At 34.7% G+C, this 19883-nt stretch overlaps 1 protein-coding gene across 2 annotated transcripts in view; it reads right to left on the reverse strand.

Annotated features, from left to right (window-relative positions):
- Nucleotides 1-19883, reverse strand: part of XRN2 (5'-3' exoribonuclease 2) — an 81137-nt gene that overhangs the window by 43032 nt on the left and 18222 nt on the right. Inside the window, exons 4-20 of one of the 2 annotated variants that reach the window (XM_037493879.2) lie at nt 19703-19814; nt 18362-18420; nt 18196-18285; nt 17344-17416; nt 16796-16846; nt 16166-16323; nt 15072-15146; nt 14525-14658; nt 14368-14425; nt 14177-14284; nt 9821-9865; nt 8246-8377; nt 4660-4778; nt 2419-2554; nt 1090-1197; nt 911-1000; nt 189-261 (exon numbers count right to left, since the gene is read on the reverse strand). In XM_037493879.2, coding sequence (XP_037349776.1) covers nt 189-261; nt 911-1000; nt 1090-1197; nt 2419-2554; nt 4660-4778; nt 8246-8377; nt 9821-9865; nt 14177-14284; nt 14368-14425; nt 14525-14658; nt 15072-15146; nt 16166-16323; nt 16796-16846; nt 17344-17416; nt 18196-18285; nt 18362-18420; nt 19703-19814 — 1621 coding nt within the window. The remainder of the gene's footprint in view (nt 1-188; nt 262-910; nt 1001-1089; nt 1198-2418; nt 2555-4659; nt 4779-8245; nt 8378-9820; nt 9866-14176; nt 14285-14367; nt 14426-14524; nt 14659-15071; nt 15147-16165; nt 16324-16795; nt 16847-17343; nt 17417-18195; nt 18286-18361; nt 18421-19702; nt 19815-19883) is intronic. The other variant, XM_037493887.2, reaches the window with a different exon arrangement.

The raw sequence follows: 19883 nt of genomic DNA on the forward strand, positions 1-19883 counted from the left end.
TAAATGTTACCATTAAAATTACTATTAATCATTACTAATTTTGGGGTAAATAGAAATATCAAATTTTCATATGTAATTCTTTAAAAATCTCTAACAGAAATTCTTTCATACCATAAATCATGTAGGTTTACAGTTTTACGAAAATGAGTATAATATTTTAACAAAAAGGGATAAAATCTGTAGTTTACCTTGCCATGCATATTTCTTTCCATTCAAATCAATAGCAAAATCTTCAGGGTAGAAGTCAATTATACTAGAATCCTGTATGGAGGGAAAAGTAAAAATTCAAAACTGAAATATTTTTTCCCAAAACAAAAATATTTATAAAGAATCTGGTAACTTTTGTTCAAGTTATCAGACTTTTTGAGAGAAGTTTTCATTTCATTTAAAAAATATTAAGATATTAGATTATTAAATTCCTGTCAATAAATCAAAATGGGATTTAGGGCCTCCCCTGGTGGCACAGCGGTTGAGCGCTGGGATGCAAAGCTGCCCGCAGCCTCTGCAGCGCTGGTTCGATCCCAGCCGCCGACGAGGGTCCCACATGGTGCACAGACCTCTCCTGCCACCCGCTGCTCCCCTCAGCAGTGTATCTCATCAGTCTGCCTATTCTGTTCCCCACTCTGGCTCTGGTGAATTCTCTCACCCTCCTGCGCTTCTGACTGTACCCAGTGCTTGTATAAATAAATAAATAAATCTTTAAAAAAATGAGATTTACTGGATTGGGTACTGATGGCCAAGGAAAGCAAGGAAAGAAAGTAGTAAAAAACATACAGAAGAACTCAAATACTTTAACTTTGGTTCTACACACCACTCTTTTAACTATGAAATGCAAAAGTAATCATGACTAATATTGGTAAAATGTATAACATATTAGTTACCAACACATTCAAAATACTTGGAGACTCACAGGATCACTCATGAGCTTTCGCCAAGATGGAGGTAGAAAATTACCACTTGCAGCTGGGAAAACTCCCATAAGTTGTTCCAATGGTTTAAACTATAAGAAAGGAAAAAAAATGTATATAAATATATAATTTTCATCTAAGCCAAACTATGAATTTTAAGGCATGAAATGATCATGCTTACCGGTTTAGTACCCTTCTCAAAATCAGAAGGCATGTCTGCAATACCTTCAAAGTCTGAAGCAAATGGTGCATAGTGGAATGGATAATACCATTTCCAGGAAGCACAGCCCTAGAATCATTAAAAACAAACAAAAGTCTGTGTGAATGATGGCACCATACACACACACAAATGAGACTAATAACCTATAACGTTCTATTTATGAAACAGGACTTTTGGTACACATTCCATATATTAATTTTTTCCACAAGTCTCCCAAGTGGTTTGGATTAGATCTGAACTTTTAATTTCACATTAATGGGTTCCTTGATTTAAAAAATACACTGCAAAGCATCTTTAAAAGTGGGTAGTTGATACCATTCACAAAAACATCTAGTGAAGATTTTTATTCTTAAAATGTGTTTGGTGACATTTTCTTTCAACTCTCAAGCTATTACCACCAAATAAAGAAAAACTGCAAATAACAGTTACTCAGCATATACATGGATAAGGGATATAATCAGAATAGTGACTGAAACAGAAGTTCTTTTTATAATTCCCTATTACATTTTCATGATAAAGACTTAACATACCAAAAACAAAACAAAAGCAAGTTATAGAACGCTCATGGAAGTGTTACAGAACTGTATTTTGACTTTGTGCCTATGAATTAAAATGCTGAGAGGGAAAATAGAATGAAAGTAGAATATTTAGTCAATTCTTTGTGCATTAAATTACTTTCTACTTACTGACCATCTTCCTCTATTCCCAGGTCACACCAAATCTAGCTTGCTTCACTCTCTGAGCACGAAACCCAATATTAACTATTAGTGTTATAATCCCTAATATGTCTACCTAATCTCTCATCAATCTGGTATATCTCAATTATCAAAAAGCTTTAAGTCAGACACAGATTACTTCAATTAGAATGTACTTCATGTAACATCACTACACTATGGAAGGAAGAGAATCATTTAAATTTCTTTCAAATTCCTACTAGTATTTTCTAGGCTTTGTCTTTTGTTCATCTAGTGACTACTTATTAGTTACTCAGTTATTTTTTAATTCCAATTAAAAAAACTAAACTTTTAATCATTTTTAAAGACACACATTACTTGATGCTAAAATTCTTTAACATAACACACAATAACTTTGTTTATAAAGTAATACCTAGGGAGCTTTAAAGGCTTTACAAAAGATATTTTTTAAGGTAATGAATTTCTAAATAGGAAGCTTTTTAAAATAAGTCTGGGTTTAATTTCAATATAACTCAATAATATGTATTATTATAGAAATTACTACCTTCCTAAAATTATTAGCTAGAGATGTAGCGAAGACCAGTCTTTCTTGTACCTGGTAATAATATCGAAGAACCCAGCAGAGCCCTTCAACATAAGACTGTACAACTTTACGGCGGAATTTCTCATCAGCTGCGTCAACATCAAATTTGTTCTTGTAGTACCGCTGCTTCCAACCAGCTTCCCACAACCTAAAAACCAGGCAAAACCAGTTTATGTTGAATTAGAACACTTTCAGCAATTGTCTACTAATTTATAACCCAAATTAATATCCAGGTGAAATGTAAATGAGTTAAATATCAATGTTAACCTAGTTCCACTTAATTTTTTCTAAAAAGTTCACTTTCACAGTATTTATTATCAACTTAGACAAACACCAAAAACCCAAACACTGATTCTATTAAAACCATTATAAAACTACATTTAAAAAATGATAATCACTTATTAATATAGACGACTTGTTTGTTCAAACATTAGTGATGTTTTACATGTTGTTTAAACATGGAACAATTCTAAAACCACATTTTAAGATTCAAATACTTAAGGTATTTTATACAAGTTCCTTAGTTTGTTAAACAGGTAATTCTATATCTATACTATTCAAAGAAAAACAATTGCTCTTTTAGAAAAGACTTGCATGGGTAATTTTTTAAAGGGTAAAAATAGTTTATCAAAGAACAACCTAGGAACCAGGCAGAAATTATGTGTGTAACTAGTCTCTCTAACCTCTCAGCTAAGAGTTGTTGTTAGTTTAAGGTCACACACACAGGTATACTTGCACGTTCTGATAAAATTTAGAAGCAATCAATCAATTCAAGAAATTATCATTAATTACTGAAAATACAATGTAACAAATCACATTTTCACTCAAAGTACATGTTTTAAAAAAGTACTCCTTGTTCTCTAAAAGATTTAAACATTTTATTGAAGGAACACAAGTAAGTCAAAGAACACTAAATTAATCAGGACAGCTCAAGAATACCAATATGATTCTCCATTAAAGGCTATTTTCTACTATGCGCCTGCTTCTTACAAATTAATTGCAGTCATGTTTCAGAATACACCATACCAATTTTAATCACCACCCCCCCAACACACACTCACACAAAGGAGTCACAGAACATCAATTAGGAAAAATATCCTCTCGATCCCATATTATTCATAGATATTATAGATTATCTATATTTTACAGAAAATATTAATGAAGCAAATGTTACGAATCCAAACGCTTCTTGATAGAAGCATCTCTACCATCATTAGCCTCAACACCAATCTCAAAAAATAAAAGCACTAAATAAATCAACAGAACCTACCAAGCTGTTCTGATCATGATTACAACATAGTGAAACAAAAGCATACTCTAAGGAGAAAATCTAGAGCTACAGTAGCACAGGACAAAAACTCAGATCAGGTAAATGGTCACTCAAAAGTCATCACAGATCTCAAAATCTTACATCAGGATGTTAATGTTGGGAAATACAGAGCTATACATGTTACTGGTTAAGTTTCTAATCACAAATACAAATCACCCGTGTCCTGTAAAGGAAACATGAGCTGTGGATCACTATTGTTTAAATCTGAATTACATCATTTCGCCCAATTCTTAATGAGTTACAATTACTGAGATTGTGGGTCTTTTGTACTTGCAGCCCAGAGTTCAAGTCTGGATTTTTTTTTTTTTTTAAGCACAAGAGGCCATTAATTTCACAATGATCTCAAATGTCTAGATAAATTAAAGAATAAAAGCTTCCTGATACAAATTTTAAATATACAGCTAAAGGGAACCTTCTTTGTCACAAAAAGTATTGTGCATACACAAGATTTTTAAAATTATACATCTTTATTGCTTAACTGAATGACTATTGCATATTTCATTTTATGGAAAAGCCTTTCAATTGAGAAGATTAAAGCAAACTATATTAAGTATCCAAGTGTAACTGAACTTTCTGGGTTAAGCAGCTTGAAAATTTAATCTCAAAACAGTAACATTCAGATCACATAGTCAGAGCTAAACACCTCCTGTCTAGCCCATCTAGTGCCTGGTCTCAGAGGGAAAAGTGGCTTGGAGGACAAAAACCTGCACGCATACTAATCTAGATACTTAGGTTTAACAGCTATAGCTTATACATCTCACTGGAATTTACTGACTATTCTAACTCTCCACATTAATTACTAGTGGATAAAAAGATCACAGGCAAGCATTTGAAGGCACTGCTGCTCTAAGCTAAATAGCATTAATTAGACCGCATCTATTTCAGCAATTTGCTAACAAAGTGCTACCAAAAAATGGCTTCACCTGACGTTATCCTCTGGCTCAGGTTCACTGTCACTGTCTTCTGCTTTTCGTTTAATTCCTCCTATTGGAGATGGGGAGCCATCAGAAGTGAAACTTGTATTAGGAGACACTGAAGGACTCTGCAAACAATTACATTACAGAGGAAGAACTTAATTATTCATTTCACATAAAAAGCTGAACACAACCATTACTATCACCATGCTTCACAGTAATACATTTTTAAAAGGCTGTTAAATAGACATGATAAATATATTTAGAAAGTACAAAGATTGATCTTGGTCTATTTCAACTCCCCTCAAAAAAGTAATTAATAGTACACTAAGCATCTGTGCTTGACCTCAAAATAATTTTTAACTAGGTAAAAATTAACTGGGTAAAAACTGTTTAAACAGATAAAGAAAAATTTAATTTTATGTTTTTTAAAATCACAGGACTTCAATGCTTTATTTTCCTTTGGTGGTTTCCTTGTGTTATGAATTTACAATCACTTTCCATGAAATCAAACAGCAAAGTTGTAAGGGAAAAAATTACATTACTGAATACATGAGTTAATACTGAGGAAAATGAAGGTAAATAAAAATGTTCAACCTAGCACAACTACTTCAAAAAGTAACAGTTTAAGGAGACTATTAGATAACTGTCAAATTATTTTAAATGTACTGTTTTAAAATTCAATATACAAATAAAAATCTACTAGTCATCTTAGGAAAATGAATATTTTATTACTATTTCACAGACTTAGCTATCATTTTAATTTCAATATTATATTCCTTTTATATCTAACTCAATACTATACTTTGTATTTGAATCTATATTTTAATACTTAATTTAAAAAGAAAATAAAACCTTTTTCAACCTTAGTTTTATGTTAATGACCAAAAATAAAAATAGCAAAAAGTTTTTCATGGTAAAGTGTACCTTCTGCTATTCACAGTATATATTAGATATTTTGAGAAATTGAGTATTTTTTAACTGTGCACTTAGGTGGCTATTTTAATGATACTTTAAAATAAAACCTTAGTAAGAAGGTGTTAACAAGAAGTTACAACAAAACAAAATTGTATTTCTTATAGAGCTTAGAACAGTTTCCTTTTAATTATGTATATCAACTTCATTCATTATAATGTATGGGCAATATTGTTTCAAAAAGTCCCCCCCCCCCAAGAAAACACTATTGTACTTGGAAAATGAGATTTGGGCTTGAAACACCAAATCCAACCTTCAATGAATGGCTATGTGGCCTTGGGCAATTTATTTAGCTTCTGTCAGCCCCAACATCAAACGGAAATGGCAATCATATTCTCTTTTTACAGGTTATTAGAAGGATAAAATAAAACAGTATATGTGAAAGAGCAACAGACTGCTGCCTGCCTGGGACATTGGTGGTTAACCATTCAGTCAGTAAGTGAATCATTATTATTTCTTAAAATTGTATGATATTTCCATCAATCATCTAAGTGCAGAGAAGCTGCATAAAAAAACTCTCCCAAACTGACAAACATGCTATGGTCTCTATCATACAAAAATAATATATGTTCAAAAGTTTAAAAAACTGTTTGCTCCTTAAAGTCTCCACTGTTCTCTTTTCTGCTCTGTCTCTAACCAACAAAAGTATTCTTTCTTGAACACTGGAGTATACCAATTCATTCAAATTTCTTTTTTTTTAAGCTGTTTTTACAAGCAGACAACTATTAAGTTGAGAATGGTTGCAGATATCCTTCTATACAAAGATTCCCATAGAAATAATTTTGTCAAGGGGAATTAAGGGAGGATCAAATAAGCAACCTAATTACCAATCTTCCTGCTCCTACTCTCATGGCATGTATTATTAATCGAACGTGAGTCTAGTTATGTGGAGCCTGAGTCTAGTTATGTGGAGCCTGAATATTGGGATTCTTCTCAAAGCAATCATAGCTGGCAAAGTTTAAACCAATCTCTCTCTGAGATGAGGAAAAAAGCATTCTAACATCAATGTGGTGTTTGAAAACATCATCCCCTCTCAGTTCCATTCTGAGGACTTCAGTTACTACGGTATAATCTTAACCAAGGACAACAACTTTTTCTGTTACATTCAAGTGACTCATTTAACCCCTCTCTCTGACTAATAGTATAAGGAATAAGAAAACAAAATCAAAGAGAACAAAAACACAACAGAAATGTAGGCTCCTTCTCTCAGGAGATGCAAATCTCAGTTCTCAAATTCCAAATCTAAACTCCTAATATTTCTAGGTCTGAAATTAGGGTAAAAAGGCTCAGAAAGCCCTCCATAACACCTTCCACTTTGTCATGAGGATTATTCAGAGCTGTAATCAACTGTGGCTCTGCAGGCTCAAGAGAACCCTTTATTACTTCCTTAACTACTAGAAAAATGTCCTCGGGGTCTTCCAAAGAATTAGGAAATAACCTTTCTAGCTGCATAACCTATCTACATGACAGGGAAAACATCTAATTATTGAACATCTGCTCTTCTTTTCATTATGCAAATCATCTTCCTTTGCTCCATGAAAGCCATAGGTCCTTATTCCATTCCCAGCTCAGAATGGCATGTACACCCTTACTTTACCTTTCTGTCCTCAGAACCCCCATGTCTATGTGGATTCCCCCATACATACAAAATTAAATTTAGGTTTTTCTACTAATCTATCTAACGTTAATTTGATTACTGACCAGCCTGAGAAGAACTGAGTAGGAGGAAATTTCTCTCCCCCACAACAGAAATAATAAATGTATATCAGTCTTCAGATATAGCAAAATTTCCACAATAAGGTTGCCCTGTACTATGAAATTCAATAGGATAATTATTAGAATAACAAAATTTAAATATCCAAACTTATGCAACTCCCTTAGATAAACCACAAAGGTTCATGTAAGAACCCAAGCCTTATAGAATATCTTTTTCCTTCAACTACTCTTTTGCCCAAGCCCACTAGCCTGAATAAGCAACAGCTTTAATTATCTGCTGTCTGTGAACACAAAATTTCCTTTTGTGTCTCCCCCCGACCCCTGCTCTGCCATGTGCTTTGAGCTAATGGTTTTCTATGATTACACAAGGAAGCTACTGGATACAGTATATACAGTCTTGCTATTGATTTAGATTTTCTTCTGCAGCCTGGATTATAAAAATCCAAATTAGAGATGCCGCAATGCAAAAACATATTGAATTGAAAAGTAAGAGTCTGGGCAGCAAGAAGTACCTGTATTTGATAGATTAAGGAACATTATTCTATAAAATGCCCATAACTGATGCCTGGAAGGAAAAGGGAAATAAGGCAACAAAACCCACTCTCTTTTCTTGCCTACTTATGAGAGTAAGATGCTCCCCTCATGCTTCTAGTACCATCACCACCGAGCACCTTTGGAAAAAAGGAGAAGCGCCATGGTCCATTTACATTACAGGAACATTGCAGCCCCTCAGTTGTCTATATTTACCTGTATACTCTGGGAAATTTAAACTATGTTAAGGCAAAAGAAGTTCAGAATCCTATAAACAAAACAACTCCAGGCTAAGTGATAAAATTCACACACAACTACAATAGGCATTGGATAGTCATTATTCTTCAATGCTAGATAAAAATAAGTCACTTACAGAGTTATTCTGCATCCTCATTTCATAGGCTGCTTGTCTTGGATTATTGGCTACTTGAGAACTGGGTGAATTTCTTAAACCCAAAGCATGAGGGGTTAATAATCCACCAGGAGTGAAAGCTGGCTGATCTCTCTAACAAACAGAAATGAATACAGAAAATTAAAATTAAATCACAACACCGTAAAATGACAGGAAAAAGAGGGCAATGGTGTAAGCACTTAAAAAAACAAATAAATTTCCATCAGCATTACAGGGGTGTCTCCACTATGATGAGACAGTAACTTAAACTGCAAACAATAGCCTTTAATATCTACTAACTCTGGTCTAAAAATACATGTGATGAATACACTGTTATGACACATAAAACCTATTCAAGTCTTACTAATCTAATCTGTTCTGTTTATTTATAATTTCAGACTATAGTCAAAACACAACATCAGCCAAATAAATATATTAACTACTATTGGGAAAAATAATTTAAGTAAAACAATGAAACTACTACTATGGCAAAAAAAAAAAAGTCAAGAATTTGATTTACACTTATGAAATAGACCTTTCATTAACCCTTCAATGTGCTAGAATTTCACTATTTCTAATTAATCAGTTATGATTACAGCTACAATAGGTGACAGTTGTAGGTGAATGAGAAAACATTTTTTAAGCAGATATTGTTTGAAAGAATAATGTATGGTAGAAATCAAAGTTGTTCCTTCTAATTTAGTGATCTTGAAGTTGCTGGTAGCAGTAAGTAACTACTTTTCTCCCTTCCAGGTTCTTGAAATTGCTTAATTCTAACAAAATATAATAATAAAAGGTGGTTGCTAAACTCTATGTGTTTAAAATCCAGAAAACACAAGAAAAACAAAAACTCAAGAAATTGACTATAAAGGTATTAATCAAGTGAGGAAACAGATATTACAAGCAAGAAACAACAGATTTCAAGAAAAGGATTACTCAAGAGGACATCAGCAGAAACAAGACTGTATGGAAAGGAAAAAGTAAGATGGGAAAGAGGCGCTAGTGAGAAATCCATTTGGAGGTGACAACGAAGACACTTTGAGTTAGGAGGGACATGATATCTTTAGAAACGGCAGGGGAAAAGCCGGGCAGTTAGAACTTGGAAAGATCATAGTATACACTGCATGTCAGACTAAGAATTAGATTCTAAGGGGACTAAGGAGTCAGTGGTAAGGAGTCAGGATCTGAATAAAGAAACAACTAAGTTTCTAGTATCATATTCTAGAATAATTAACCTGACAAAAATGTAGGAAGAAATAAGAATGTAGTAGCTTTCAAGATGATATAAAAGGTTGACATTTTATTATAAAAACAAGATAAGACTGTTGAAAAAATTCAGATAGCTAAGTGATGCCTGCCCATCAATGATATCCTCTCAGAATTCAAAGCTCAGAAAGGATTTCTTTGAAATTGACACCAGCATTCTTTCTGCAGGTAAAAGGCTGCTGGGTAGACATTATGTCCCTACCAAATACAGAACAAAGCAACTGTAATAAACATCTTCCTCCTAAATAAACCTACATTATTGTTAATCTTACAAAATTAATTAAAACTCACCTTCATTCTCTTTCTTTTTTCTTTCTGTCGTCTTCTAAAACTGTCCTAAAAGTATAAAATCCACATATTCTGTCAAATAATTACACAAAATGTAAGTTAAACATTACCAGGAATGATTCAGGAGACAATTTAAGTTTTAAAGGAAGACCCCAGAAACTTAGTTATATAATTAAACTAGCCAATGGACATTGTACATAAAATGTTGCTTATCAGAGCTTTCGACAGAGAGCTTTCTAAAATGAGTTTCGACACAATTTAATTGTTCATTTTGTTTTTTTTCCCACATAATTTTTGATATCACTTCAGGAGAGAATGTAGAGTCATGAAAAAGACCTTTGGTTTCACCCTAGAGTGAGTAAGCTTCAATTTAGGGAAGAGACAAATAAGTAAGAAAATTAAGTTTTACGTTGTAGCTGAATACAGTCAATAACCGAAATGTCAATTTAAAAAAACCAACAAAACAATAACCTTTTATTACCAAAAAAGCGCTTGCCAGTTCCTAACTATGTAACATGGACACACAGAGGGTAGGGAGAGAAGTGGGTTCTATGCAAGCCCTCCCCAACCCGCTCCCAAATTACAAAAAAAAAGCAATCAAATGTAAGAAATGTATATGTATATACCACTTATTCTGGAACATTTTAATTGACAGGAAAAGGGTCCAGTCTGAACTAATTCTTCCCCTCCACTCATTGTCAAAATGTAGCCATGGTTTTCAAATGAACAAAACTTGGGGTTGATCTTGCTCCTCACTATTTGGGAGCATTGAAAAGCATCCTTTGCCTGAGAAAGAATTCCTCACATGTCCAAGTTTCTGTGAGTATTAAGGCCTGAAAAGATAGCTAAAGTGAATATTGCTGCTGCTGAGGCTTAAAGCAGGGGCCAGCAGGTACTATATTGATCACAACCTTACTAGTTCTGTTTCTATTCCTTTCAAGTCAGTATTGTCAACTGCAATATAATTTCTTAATGAGATTTGCAATGTGTGTTCTCTGCCAGGAGAGGAGCTGAATGTTACATTCATAGTGACACTCTACCTTAAAACCTCCCAAAGACATGAAAAACACCGATTTCTTTAATCAAGATTTTTGGCCCCCTAATTTTTAAAGAAATATCCCTTATCTAGGTCACCAGTGACCTGCAGTAAGTTTCCAGTCCTTATCTGACCATGACTCTTTGCTTCTTGAATCATGCTCTTTAGTTTCCACGATACTACACTCACCTGGTTCTCTTCTCTCTCTGGCTACATGCAAACAACCCCTTAACCTTTTAATGTTGGTGTCCCCATGGGCCCAAAACTTGGAACTCTCCCTCCTACTTTCATGGGAGTAAATATCTACTACCATGGCTCCAATCTGGACCTCCTCCTACTCAACATCTTCATTGGGATATCTCAAACAACTGGTCCAAAATGGCATCCCCACCTTCACCTTTGTACCTCCCAGTCTAGCTCAATGCTGTTGCTCAATTTTACAAGTGCTCAGACAAATACCATGGAATCATTCTTGACACAATTTCTTCTTTCACACCACACATTTAATCCATTAGCCAATCTTACTGTTCTACCTCCAAAATATGTTCAAAATCTAATTACCTCTTATCTCTACTGCTACCATGCTAGCTCCCTTAGATTACAGCAAAAGAGCCTTTTAATTAGGTTCACAGCTTATATCTTTACCTCCAGACAGCCTGCACATGGCTACCGAGGGATCTTTTTAATAATGTGTCAGACATGGTCTCTTCTTCCATTGACGCAGAATGAAAACTAAAATCCCTACAATGACCTACAGGTTGTGAGCAGGTCTCTCCCTCCTATCATCTTTCTGATTTCTTATCCCACTACCTTTCTTCTGCTTGCTCTGTTCCTGCCACACTGACTCCTTGCCGTTCTTAAACGTCCTGAGTATGCTCTTACCCTAGAGTCTTTCCACTGAATCTTTCCTGTGTCTGAAATGCTCTTCCTCTAAGCATCTGCATGGTTCACTCAATCACATCTTTCAGGTCTTTCCTCAGTCATCTGTCAGAGGCCTTCTCTAGTAACCTTTCCTAGAACTGCAACCTCCCCATCTCCATCTTCCTAGACATTAACTCACTACTGTAGTTTACTTCACAACACTTACCACTCTTTAATATACTAAGTTTTTGTATTTAATATCCATCTCCCCTAGAAGAATGTAAGTTCTATGATACCAGGAATTTTTATTTGTTCTGTTTTTGTTGTATCAGTAACACTCAAAACTATCTGGCACATGGTAAACACTTAATAAATATTTGTAAGACAAAAGGCAAACATCAATGCTCATAAAATAAAAGGCATTGTTTCTGGCCTAACTCCTCGATTTTAATGATAAATATTGATGTATCCCTTTTCTACCTATTCTGCTAGTTAAACACCTATACCTAAAGGTGCTAGTCACAAATAAGCAAAAAGAAAAACCTGTATGGCCTTATTGATGTTTAATCTTTTGCGTGCTATGAACCTCTTTGGAGTTTTGTCAAAAGCTATCAACATACTATTCAGGAAAATACACCTAGATAATTTTATCTTAAATTTTTGAGGGTTCAAAAATTTCCCCCAGGCCCAACCATGTTGAAGGATTTCACCCCAAAGTCAGGAATAACAAAAAAGATCCAAAGCGTTAAAAAACCCTCTCCATCTGGCCAAATGGAAACCATTTACTTAAACCTGAGGCACAATGGTATCTACCAAATCCTATACATGGTTTCTCTAATATCAACTAGCCCCAATAGCTAATGGTACAGAATCTGCTAAAGTCACAAAGGATTGCTTTAATGTGAAGTGTTTACACCAAGCAGTACACAGTAAATATAATTCTTTCTTAAGTATAAATGGCAGCAGGTCATATAATTGTTGGAGACTTACTTAAAAAATGGCTGTTCTGGCAGACATTTGATACTCCAAAATTAGTTCTGTTATCTGAATTTTACCTGTGAAAAAATTTTGCCATCACAGAAGACTGACAAATACCAAAGGCTAATGCGTACAGTCAATTCACTCTGTTATATGAAATCGTTTCCTAAGCTCTAAAAAAAAAAGTTCATTAGCTATAAATTAGTAGTATACAAAGTTGAAGAAAATACACACTCCTGTCAAACAGAGTGACATGTTTTAATCTGTTAATTAAGCAATGTAGCAATATTATAGTGCTATTTATTCAAAATAGCCATACGACTTTTTACAAAATAAATTTCTGAAAGGACTTCCTTTTCTCTCTAAGAAGCTATTTTTATAACAATGGTTTGCCTTTCCTGCTACTCCCCCACAATCACCCTTTAACCCACTCTGCCTCCAGCATGCTGCCTCTCCATTACTGCACCTCCCAAGGGCCTCTGAAACCTTGGCTGCAGCCCAGGTATTTGTCCATCTTGCTCTGACATCTCAGGCAGCATCAACAGCTTCTCCTCTCTTACGGATTTCCTCCACCTCTCTAAAATGGTCTTCTCTATCTCTTTCAAAGTCCACACAATGAAGCTCCTATGGGAGGTGCTCTGACCTCACACAAGTTCTAAGGGATTTCAAGTTCACAGTCATGACTTGAAGTATTTCCCAACTGCTAATGGTTCTCAAATCTCCTTTCAAAAGACTTCTACCTTGAGTTTTACACCCCTCCATCAAACTGTTCAAGGACTTTTCTGTACTGTGGCCCCTCAAACTCAGTATCTCCAAAACAGAACTCAATTTCTACCTTGTCTCTACCCTAACTTGTTCTACCCCCACTGCTGCAATATCAGTGAATTGAACCAGGAAACTTCCAACTACCCAATCATTCACCCAATCACTGGGCTTCTCACCCAATCACTCACCCTATAGTATGTAATCAATTTTCAAGAGATGTGTTACCTTTTTTTAATTTTTTTTTAACATTTTTATGTTACATCTTTTATGTTTAAGTGCCTTACTCAAGTTGCAAGCCTTTGCCCTTGCTGTTGCAATCTAACCCAGGTTCCCTACAAAGTACAAGTTTCTAGAACTTAACCTGTCTTCTGAAACATAAGTATTTCAAATAAAACATGGAGACAACGTAGCTCAATCCCAGCACATTCTTTTAGCCTTGAAACTTTCTTATATCCTATTAGACAGTATTTGAATTTATAACTTAATTGAAGTTGTGGAGAAAAAAATACAATGCAACTCAAACAATGTGCAATATAGTACCACAAAGCATCACACCCTTTATAAAATAATCAAAGCACTGACCACTCACGATTACATTGATGTGTGATACACTATAACAATATAACAACACACTCAAAGAGATTAAAATTACAATCACAGGATCATCACAGCCTATTAGAGACAGGAGCAATTTAGCTACTGCAATAGAAACACTTTACCTCATCATCCTTTCTCTTTTTAAAAATGCTATCCTCAACTTCACCAACTGCTAACATGATCATCTGTACTCTTTGCAGATTGACATAACCACTTTCTGTAAGGTAACCCTGTAAGTGATAAAATACATGTAAAATGATCTTCTTTTAAAAGCAAGTACTTTTGTTTTGAAATTATTTAAGAGTGAACTTACCCCAGTTTTGTGTACCACATTTTTGTATATGTTAACCAAGCGGTCAATTGCACCTTCCCTGCCACCGGGAAACAAACATTATGCATTAGGACCAGTATGCACTATAAAGGCAAGAAGGCTCAAACTGCAGTTTAAAAACCCACACAAACAGACATACCTAATCTCTAATGATGGCAGGTGAGGAAGGAAGTCATTTCCCACAAAGAAGCACATGAAGACCCAGTCATCAATGCTCCTCTCAATATCAAATGTGAATGGCAGGCTGGCCATGGTGAGTTCTCTTTCCAAATACTACAACCAAAAAAGAACTTTGTCATTAAAACTGTTAGAAGGCAACCTGCTTTAGAGTGCCAATTCTTTTTTTTTTTATTTTGTGTGTTTTATTTTACACCTTTAAAAAAAAAAAAGATTTATTTATTTATTTATATAAGAACCAGGGTATAGGCCAGATGCGTGGGAGGGTGAGAGGATTCACCAGAGACAGAACGGAGAGCAGAACAGGCAGACTGATGAAATACACTGCTGAGGGAGCAGCAGGTGAGACAGGAGAGGTCTGCCGCGCCCTGTGGGACCCTCGCCAGCAGGCCGGGATGGGATCAAACCAACGCTGTAGAGGCTGTGGACAGCTTCACAGTGCAGCACTCAACCACCTGCGCCACTAGTGAAGGCCCTAGAGTGCCAATTCTTATGTCACTGCCACATACCTCACGGAGAACGTTAAGACGAAGGAAGATGAACTCTCCTTCAGCACAAGGAAGACTATCTGCAAGTTCATCATGCTGCAAGAAAGAACAGATTAAACAAGTCTACTCTAACCCTGTATTTTTTCCCAAGCAAACAAACATGGTTTTTTCTAACGGACGATCCATTTTAGTGTTACATGTATTAAATTAAAAGGAACTTAACCAAAACATTTTAAAAATAAGCCACCAATAAAAATAAAAGCACCAAATAATCCATTTTTTTGCAAAGGGTCAGACAGTAACTATTTTAGGATATGAAGGACAAATACAGTCCTGATACATAGTCTCAAGTTTTATTGTTTTTATAACCCTTTAAAAATGTAAATAACATTCTTAGTTCATTGGTGAAATCCAGAGTGCCATGGTTTGCCAACCTCTGACCTACAATCCAACTAATATTAACACTTTGTGATGCAGATGGACCTACAGCCTTCTCTGTGAAGATATATGCTGAAACACAAATATTTATTTGTTACAAATATGAAATCATATAGTGTTATTTCTTACGTGCTTTTTTTTTCCCCCCCTCAACATTTCTTTTAAAGAGGCACCATAATCTTAAAACAGATAGAAACTTCTTCAAAGGGGACTGGCTATAATCAAATGAGCCCAAAATATACAGAAACTAGGAGTAATTAGAAGTATCAAGAAACTTAAAATATTTGATTAGTAGTTCCTTTTAAAAATAACCATTTAAAACAAATAACTTCTACAAACAAATCATGTTCAATGGGCATTATTACCTATGTCACCTGAGCATCATAAAGGTAAGTTATGTTAGAAAAAGAGCACAAAAAAATTGAGTGTGTGCATGCTTCTGAACGCGTATTTGTTTTAAAGCACTGTAAAAGATACATCTCTCTGAGGGTTAACAGAGTGCATGGATACAATCTAATCAGTCTTCTCTTTATCCATTTCAAAAATAAGGCAGCCTAAGTATACTTAATACCACTGAATTTAAAAATGATAAAAATAGTATATTTCGTACATTTTATCACAATAAAAAGAATAAATTTTTAAAAATGAGGCAGCTACTATCATCTCAAAGTTCTTACCTTTCCCTTCTTTTCTCTTGGCAAACCTTCACAGTCCTTGACCTCATGTCCAAACTGATTACAAAGACCACATGGTTTGGGTTTGTTTGGTTTGAATTCTTCTCTAATAATGGTAAAGTTGGGTTCGTGTGTAGCAAGGCCGAGCATAATTAGATCAGCTATCAATCAACAAGGACAAAACACTGAACAGTGAGCACTTTGAGAAGATCCTTACCATAACTAAAGACATAGACATGACTTTAACATGAGGCACAAATGTAAAGAAAAGCCCAAATGAACATAGAGTAGCAGCAGCAAAGCCAAAAAGCCTAAAACGCCCTAGCGGTTCTCAGCCAACAACGTGTTCCATATACATGAACTAAGAATACAGACTACCGCTTGGGAATCCAGACAAGAAATTTTCCATTTTCAAGGTATGTGCAGCAGTATTAAAAGGTTGAAAATTTTTAGAAAATTCAAGATGGGTGAACACGATCATAGCTTAAACAACTCAACATTAGTTCCACCTTAACATGAAATAAGCAAGGTATTTTATAATTTTCAGCCAATGATGACAAATCCATTACAACACACCAACCCATTGATTTGCTATGGTTTAAAACAAGAGAATCAGGTTCCAAAAAAACTTACCATCTGCTCCACATAAGCAATGATGAGTGTTTGGATCATGGTTAGGTTGAGCTAAACAGGGGAGAAATGTATTTGTATTTATATATATAAAGAGAGAGAGAGAGAGAGAGGGGAGAGAGAGAATCACAGGAATATCACATTTGCTAAATATCTTCTACACATGGCTTTTTTTTTTTAAGTAGAATAAGTCATCCCTCATAATTCATGGTTTCACTTTCCATAGTTTCAGTTATCTGTGGTCAACCACAGTCCAAAAATATAATGCATAGAAAAGAGTTTTGAGAGAGCTCATTCACATAATTTTTATTGTAGTATACTGTTACAAAATTGTTCTATTCTATTTTATTATTAGTTATTGCTGCTAATCTCTTACTGTGCCCAGTTTATATATCAAACTTTATCATAGGTTATTATGTACAGGAAAAAACATGGTGTATATAGAGTTAAGTACTATCTACAGTTTCAAGTATCCACTGAGAGCCTTAGAAAAGTCTCTCCTGCGGACAAGGGTGGAATACTATAATCAACCGTTTACAAGTGATTTTTACCTCTTTGTCTTCTAATGTAATCCATGATTTTATGTTCTCCTTCTCCAGGAGCACTAGCATCAGATAAAATAACCTATAAAAAAGTTTCAACACTTTCAGCTCAATCCCAATTTTCTAGCATGAAAATCAACAGAAGTGAATATCTGAAAATAAACTAAAGTAATTCTATTAAGTCTTATTAATTGGAAATTCTTAATAAGGGGTGTGTATGTGCCTGAGCACACACGCTAAATAGAAAAACCATTCCACGATTAATTTACTACATGGAATATAAAAAATGTAATGTCTGGGTCAGCCTTAGTCATTAGAAAAACAGTTCACAAGTTTCAACTATTCTCACTGCTACCCATATAAGCTCCAGGGGTAGTGAATAAAAGACACCCATTAAATACAATTTTCCACATTAAATACAATTTTCAATTAATAGGAAAACAAGCTTAAGGACCTAAAATTACATAAAAGTTTGTTTAGATTTTACTTACATACTTAGCAGGACATAGCCATACTTTAAAGGGAGCCCCACAACTTTAATATTGCTTTATTTTGATTTCTACTGACAGAAACTTTCATTTAAAAATTACCTTCTCATATATACATTTTAAAAACCCGAAGTCCCATTTTATGGCTTTATAGCAATGGTAAGAGGAAAAATTGGCGTTGAAAGAAAATTCCGCTGTCTAAAACTGGAGCATGCAAGCTACCCCATTTCTAATAATCCTGGAATCTTCTTTTTCCTCTGACAGTCAACTACTATTTTATGGGGGGAAAAAGGACAAATAGTATCAGTCAGATCAAAGTACAGTCTTAGATGATCACCCTAATCTTTCTGAAGTACCAAAATGTGAAACTTACTGTCAAATTTTTCCACCCAGGGTCATTATTTAAACGATCAGCTATGTAATAGCGAAGGCATTTAGCAAGATTGTCCATGAACTCAGTTCCCTAAAACGATAGAAGGAAATAAATTAACCTATCATTTAAGAGTTAGCAATAGCTAGCAAAGTATGAGATTACTTACTGGTGTAATACAGTTGCTATCAAATCTTTCTTTTATTTCTTCTGGAGGAAGATAGCCACCTGGAGAAAAAGAGGCAATGTTTTCTTCATCTCATAAGTAAAGTGAATTACTTAATATTAACCCAGAACAACAACAACAACAAATACAAAAGAAAGAGAAGTATTTTCATCTGAGGAACAATGCTCCCCCTTTGGGGAAGAAAACAAAGAATCCTCCACTCAAATTTAAGTTAATTTTTGACATGACTCTCAAACAATACGGTACATAAAAGATACTATCTTGCTATATTATAATGTAAAAATTATGATATTCTTCCTAATGCCCTGTGCAGCAGTACATGTGCACACACAAATCAAGAGTTGAATTTGGTAACAGTTCTTAAGATAAAGGTGTCTATGAAAAATAAAATTAAAATGTTGAGTTTACCACAGCTTTATATAAAAAATGAAATTATCAGCTAGAGGGATATAAAAAAATTCCATTTTCTCCTCTATGTCACTATTTGGCTATCCAGAACACAAATACATTTCATAGCATCTTTGAGAAAGAAGACATCTCTAAAAATCTTTCTCAACTGCCAAGAGCAATAGCCTGAGTCAATAAATTACGGTTAACAGAACACCAAACAAATCACCCTGCTACAATCACACCCTATCTCACACAGGGGGATCTTGGAAAAGAATCAATCTCAGTGGTTATCAGGACCCCTTGACCTCTCTTCTCTCTGAAATTTAATTTCTATATACATACCCATTGGGAATTCCAAGCTTTAGTGAGCTACAAAGATGACTGCATCCCCACCCCTACTTTCAAAGTTGGGGAAATCCTGGGGGTACAGCGCCTCCTATATCAACCTATTTTGAAAGTGTTTATGACTTGGTGAAAGTCTGTAAATTTAGGTCCTGACTTCATCCCATACATATCTATGGGGAAGCGATAAGTAAACTACCAAGACTGATTTAAGAAAAATGTTTATAGAACTGTAGCTTCCTAGTAGCCGCCACAGGAAAAAGAGATAGTAAGCACTCTTAATGTATTTCTACATTACAGAAAGATGAAAGTTAGCTGAAAGCTGTACTTGCCCTGAAAGAGGTTGACAATTTGCTCTCTCAGTGAGAATTCCCTTCTTTTATTTCCATATCCTTTTGACCACAGAGTTGGGAAATAAAGTTTATTAAGGGGAGTAAAAGTTTCCACAAACTACTCAACATAAATTTTTCTTGAATAGTCTGGGATTCTAATTAAATGAAAAACATCACCTATTCATAAAGGAAAGCTACCACCCTTCCATTTCTGCATTCATCTTGTAAAAAGTCCAATTTCAAGATGCATATTCTTTACCTTTTGCCAGTATTTCTTCCCTGACTCGCTGCTTTTCTACTGCGGCTTCCATTCCTTCTTTTGATGCTCTGAACCTCCTCGAACGTTGCTGGTTCATTTTAGCACGTGGTGCCTAAAAATATGCATTTTATAGTTACAGGATGTTATACTAAGTTCTGTACATTAGTTTGAACCAATTCTT

The sequence above is a fragment of the Talpa occidentalis genome, unplaced genomic scaffold, assembly GCF_014898055.3.
Source record: "Talpa occidentalis isolate TD23 unplaced genomic scaffold, MPIMG_talOcc4v2.1 talOcc4.10, whole genome shotgun sequence".
Classification (NCBI taxonomy): Eukaryota; Metazoa; Chordata; class Mammalia; order Eulipotyphla; family Talpidae; genus Talpa; species Talpa occidentalis.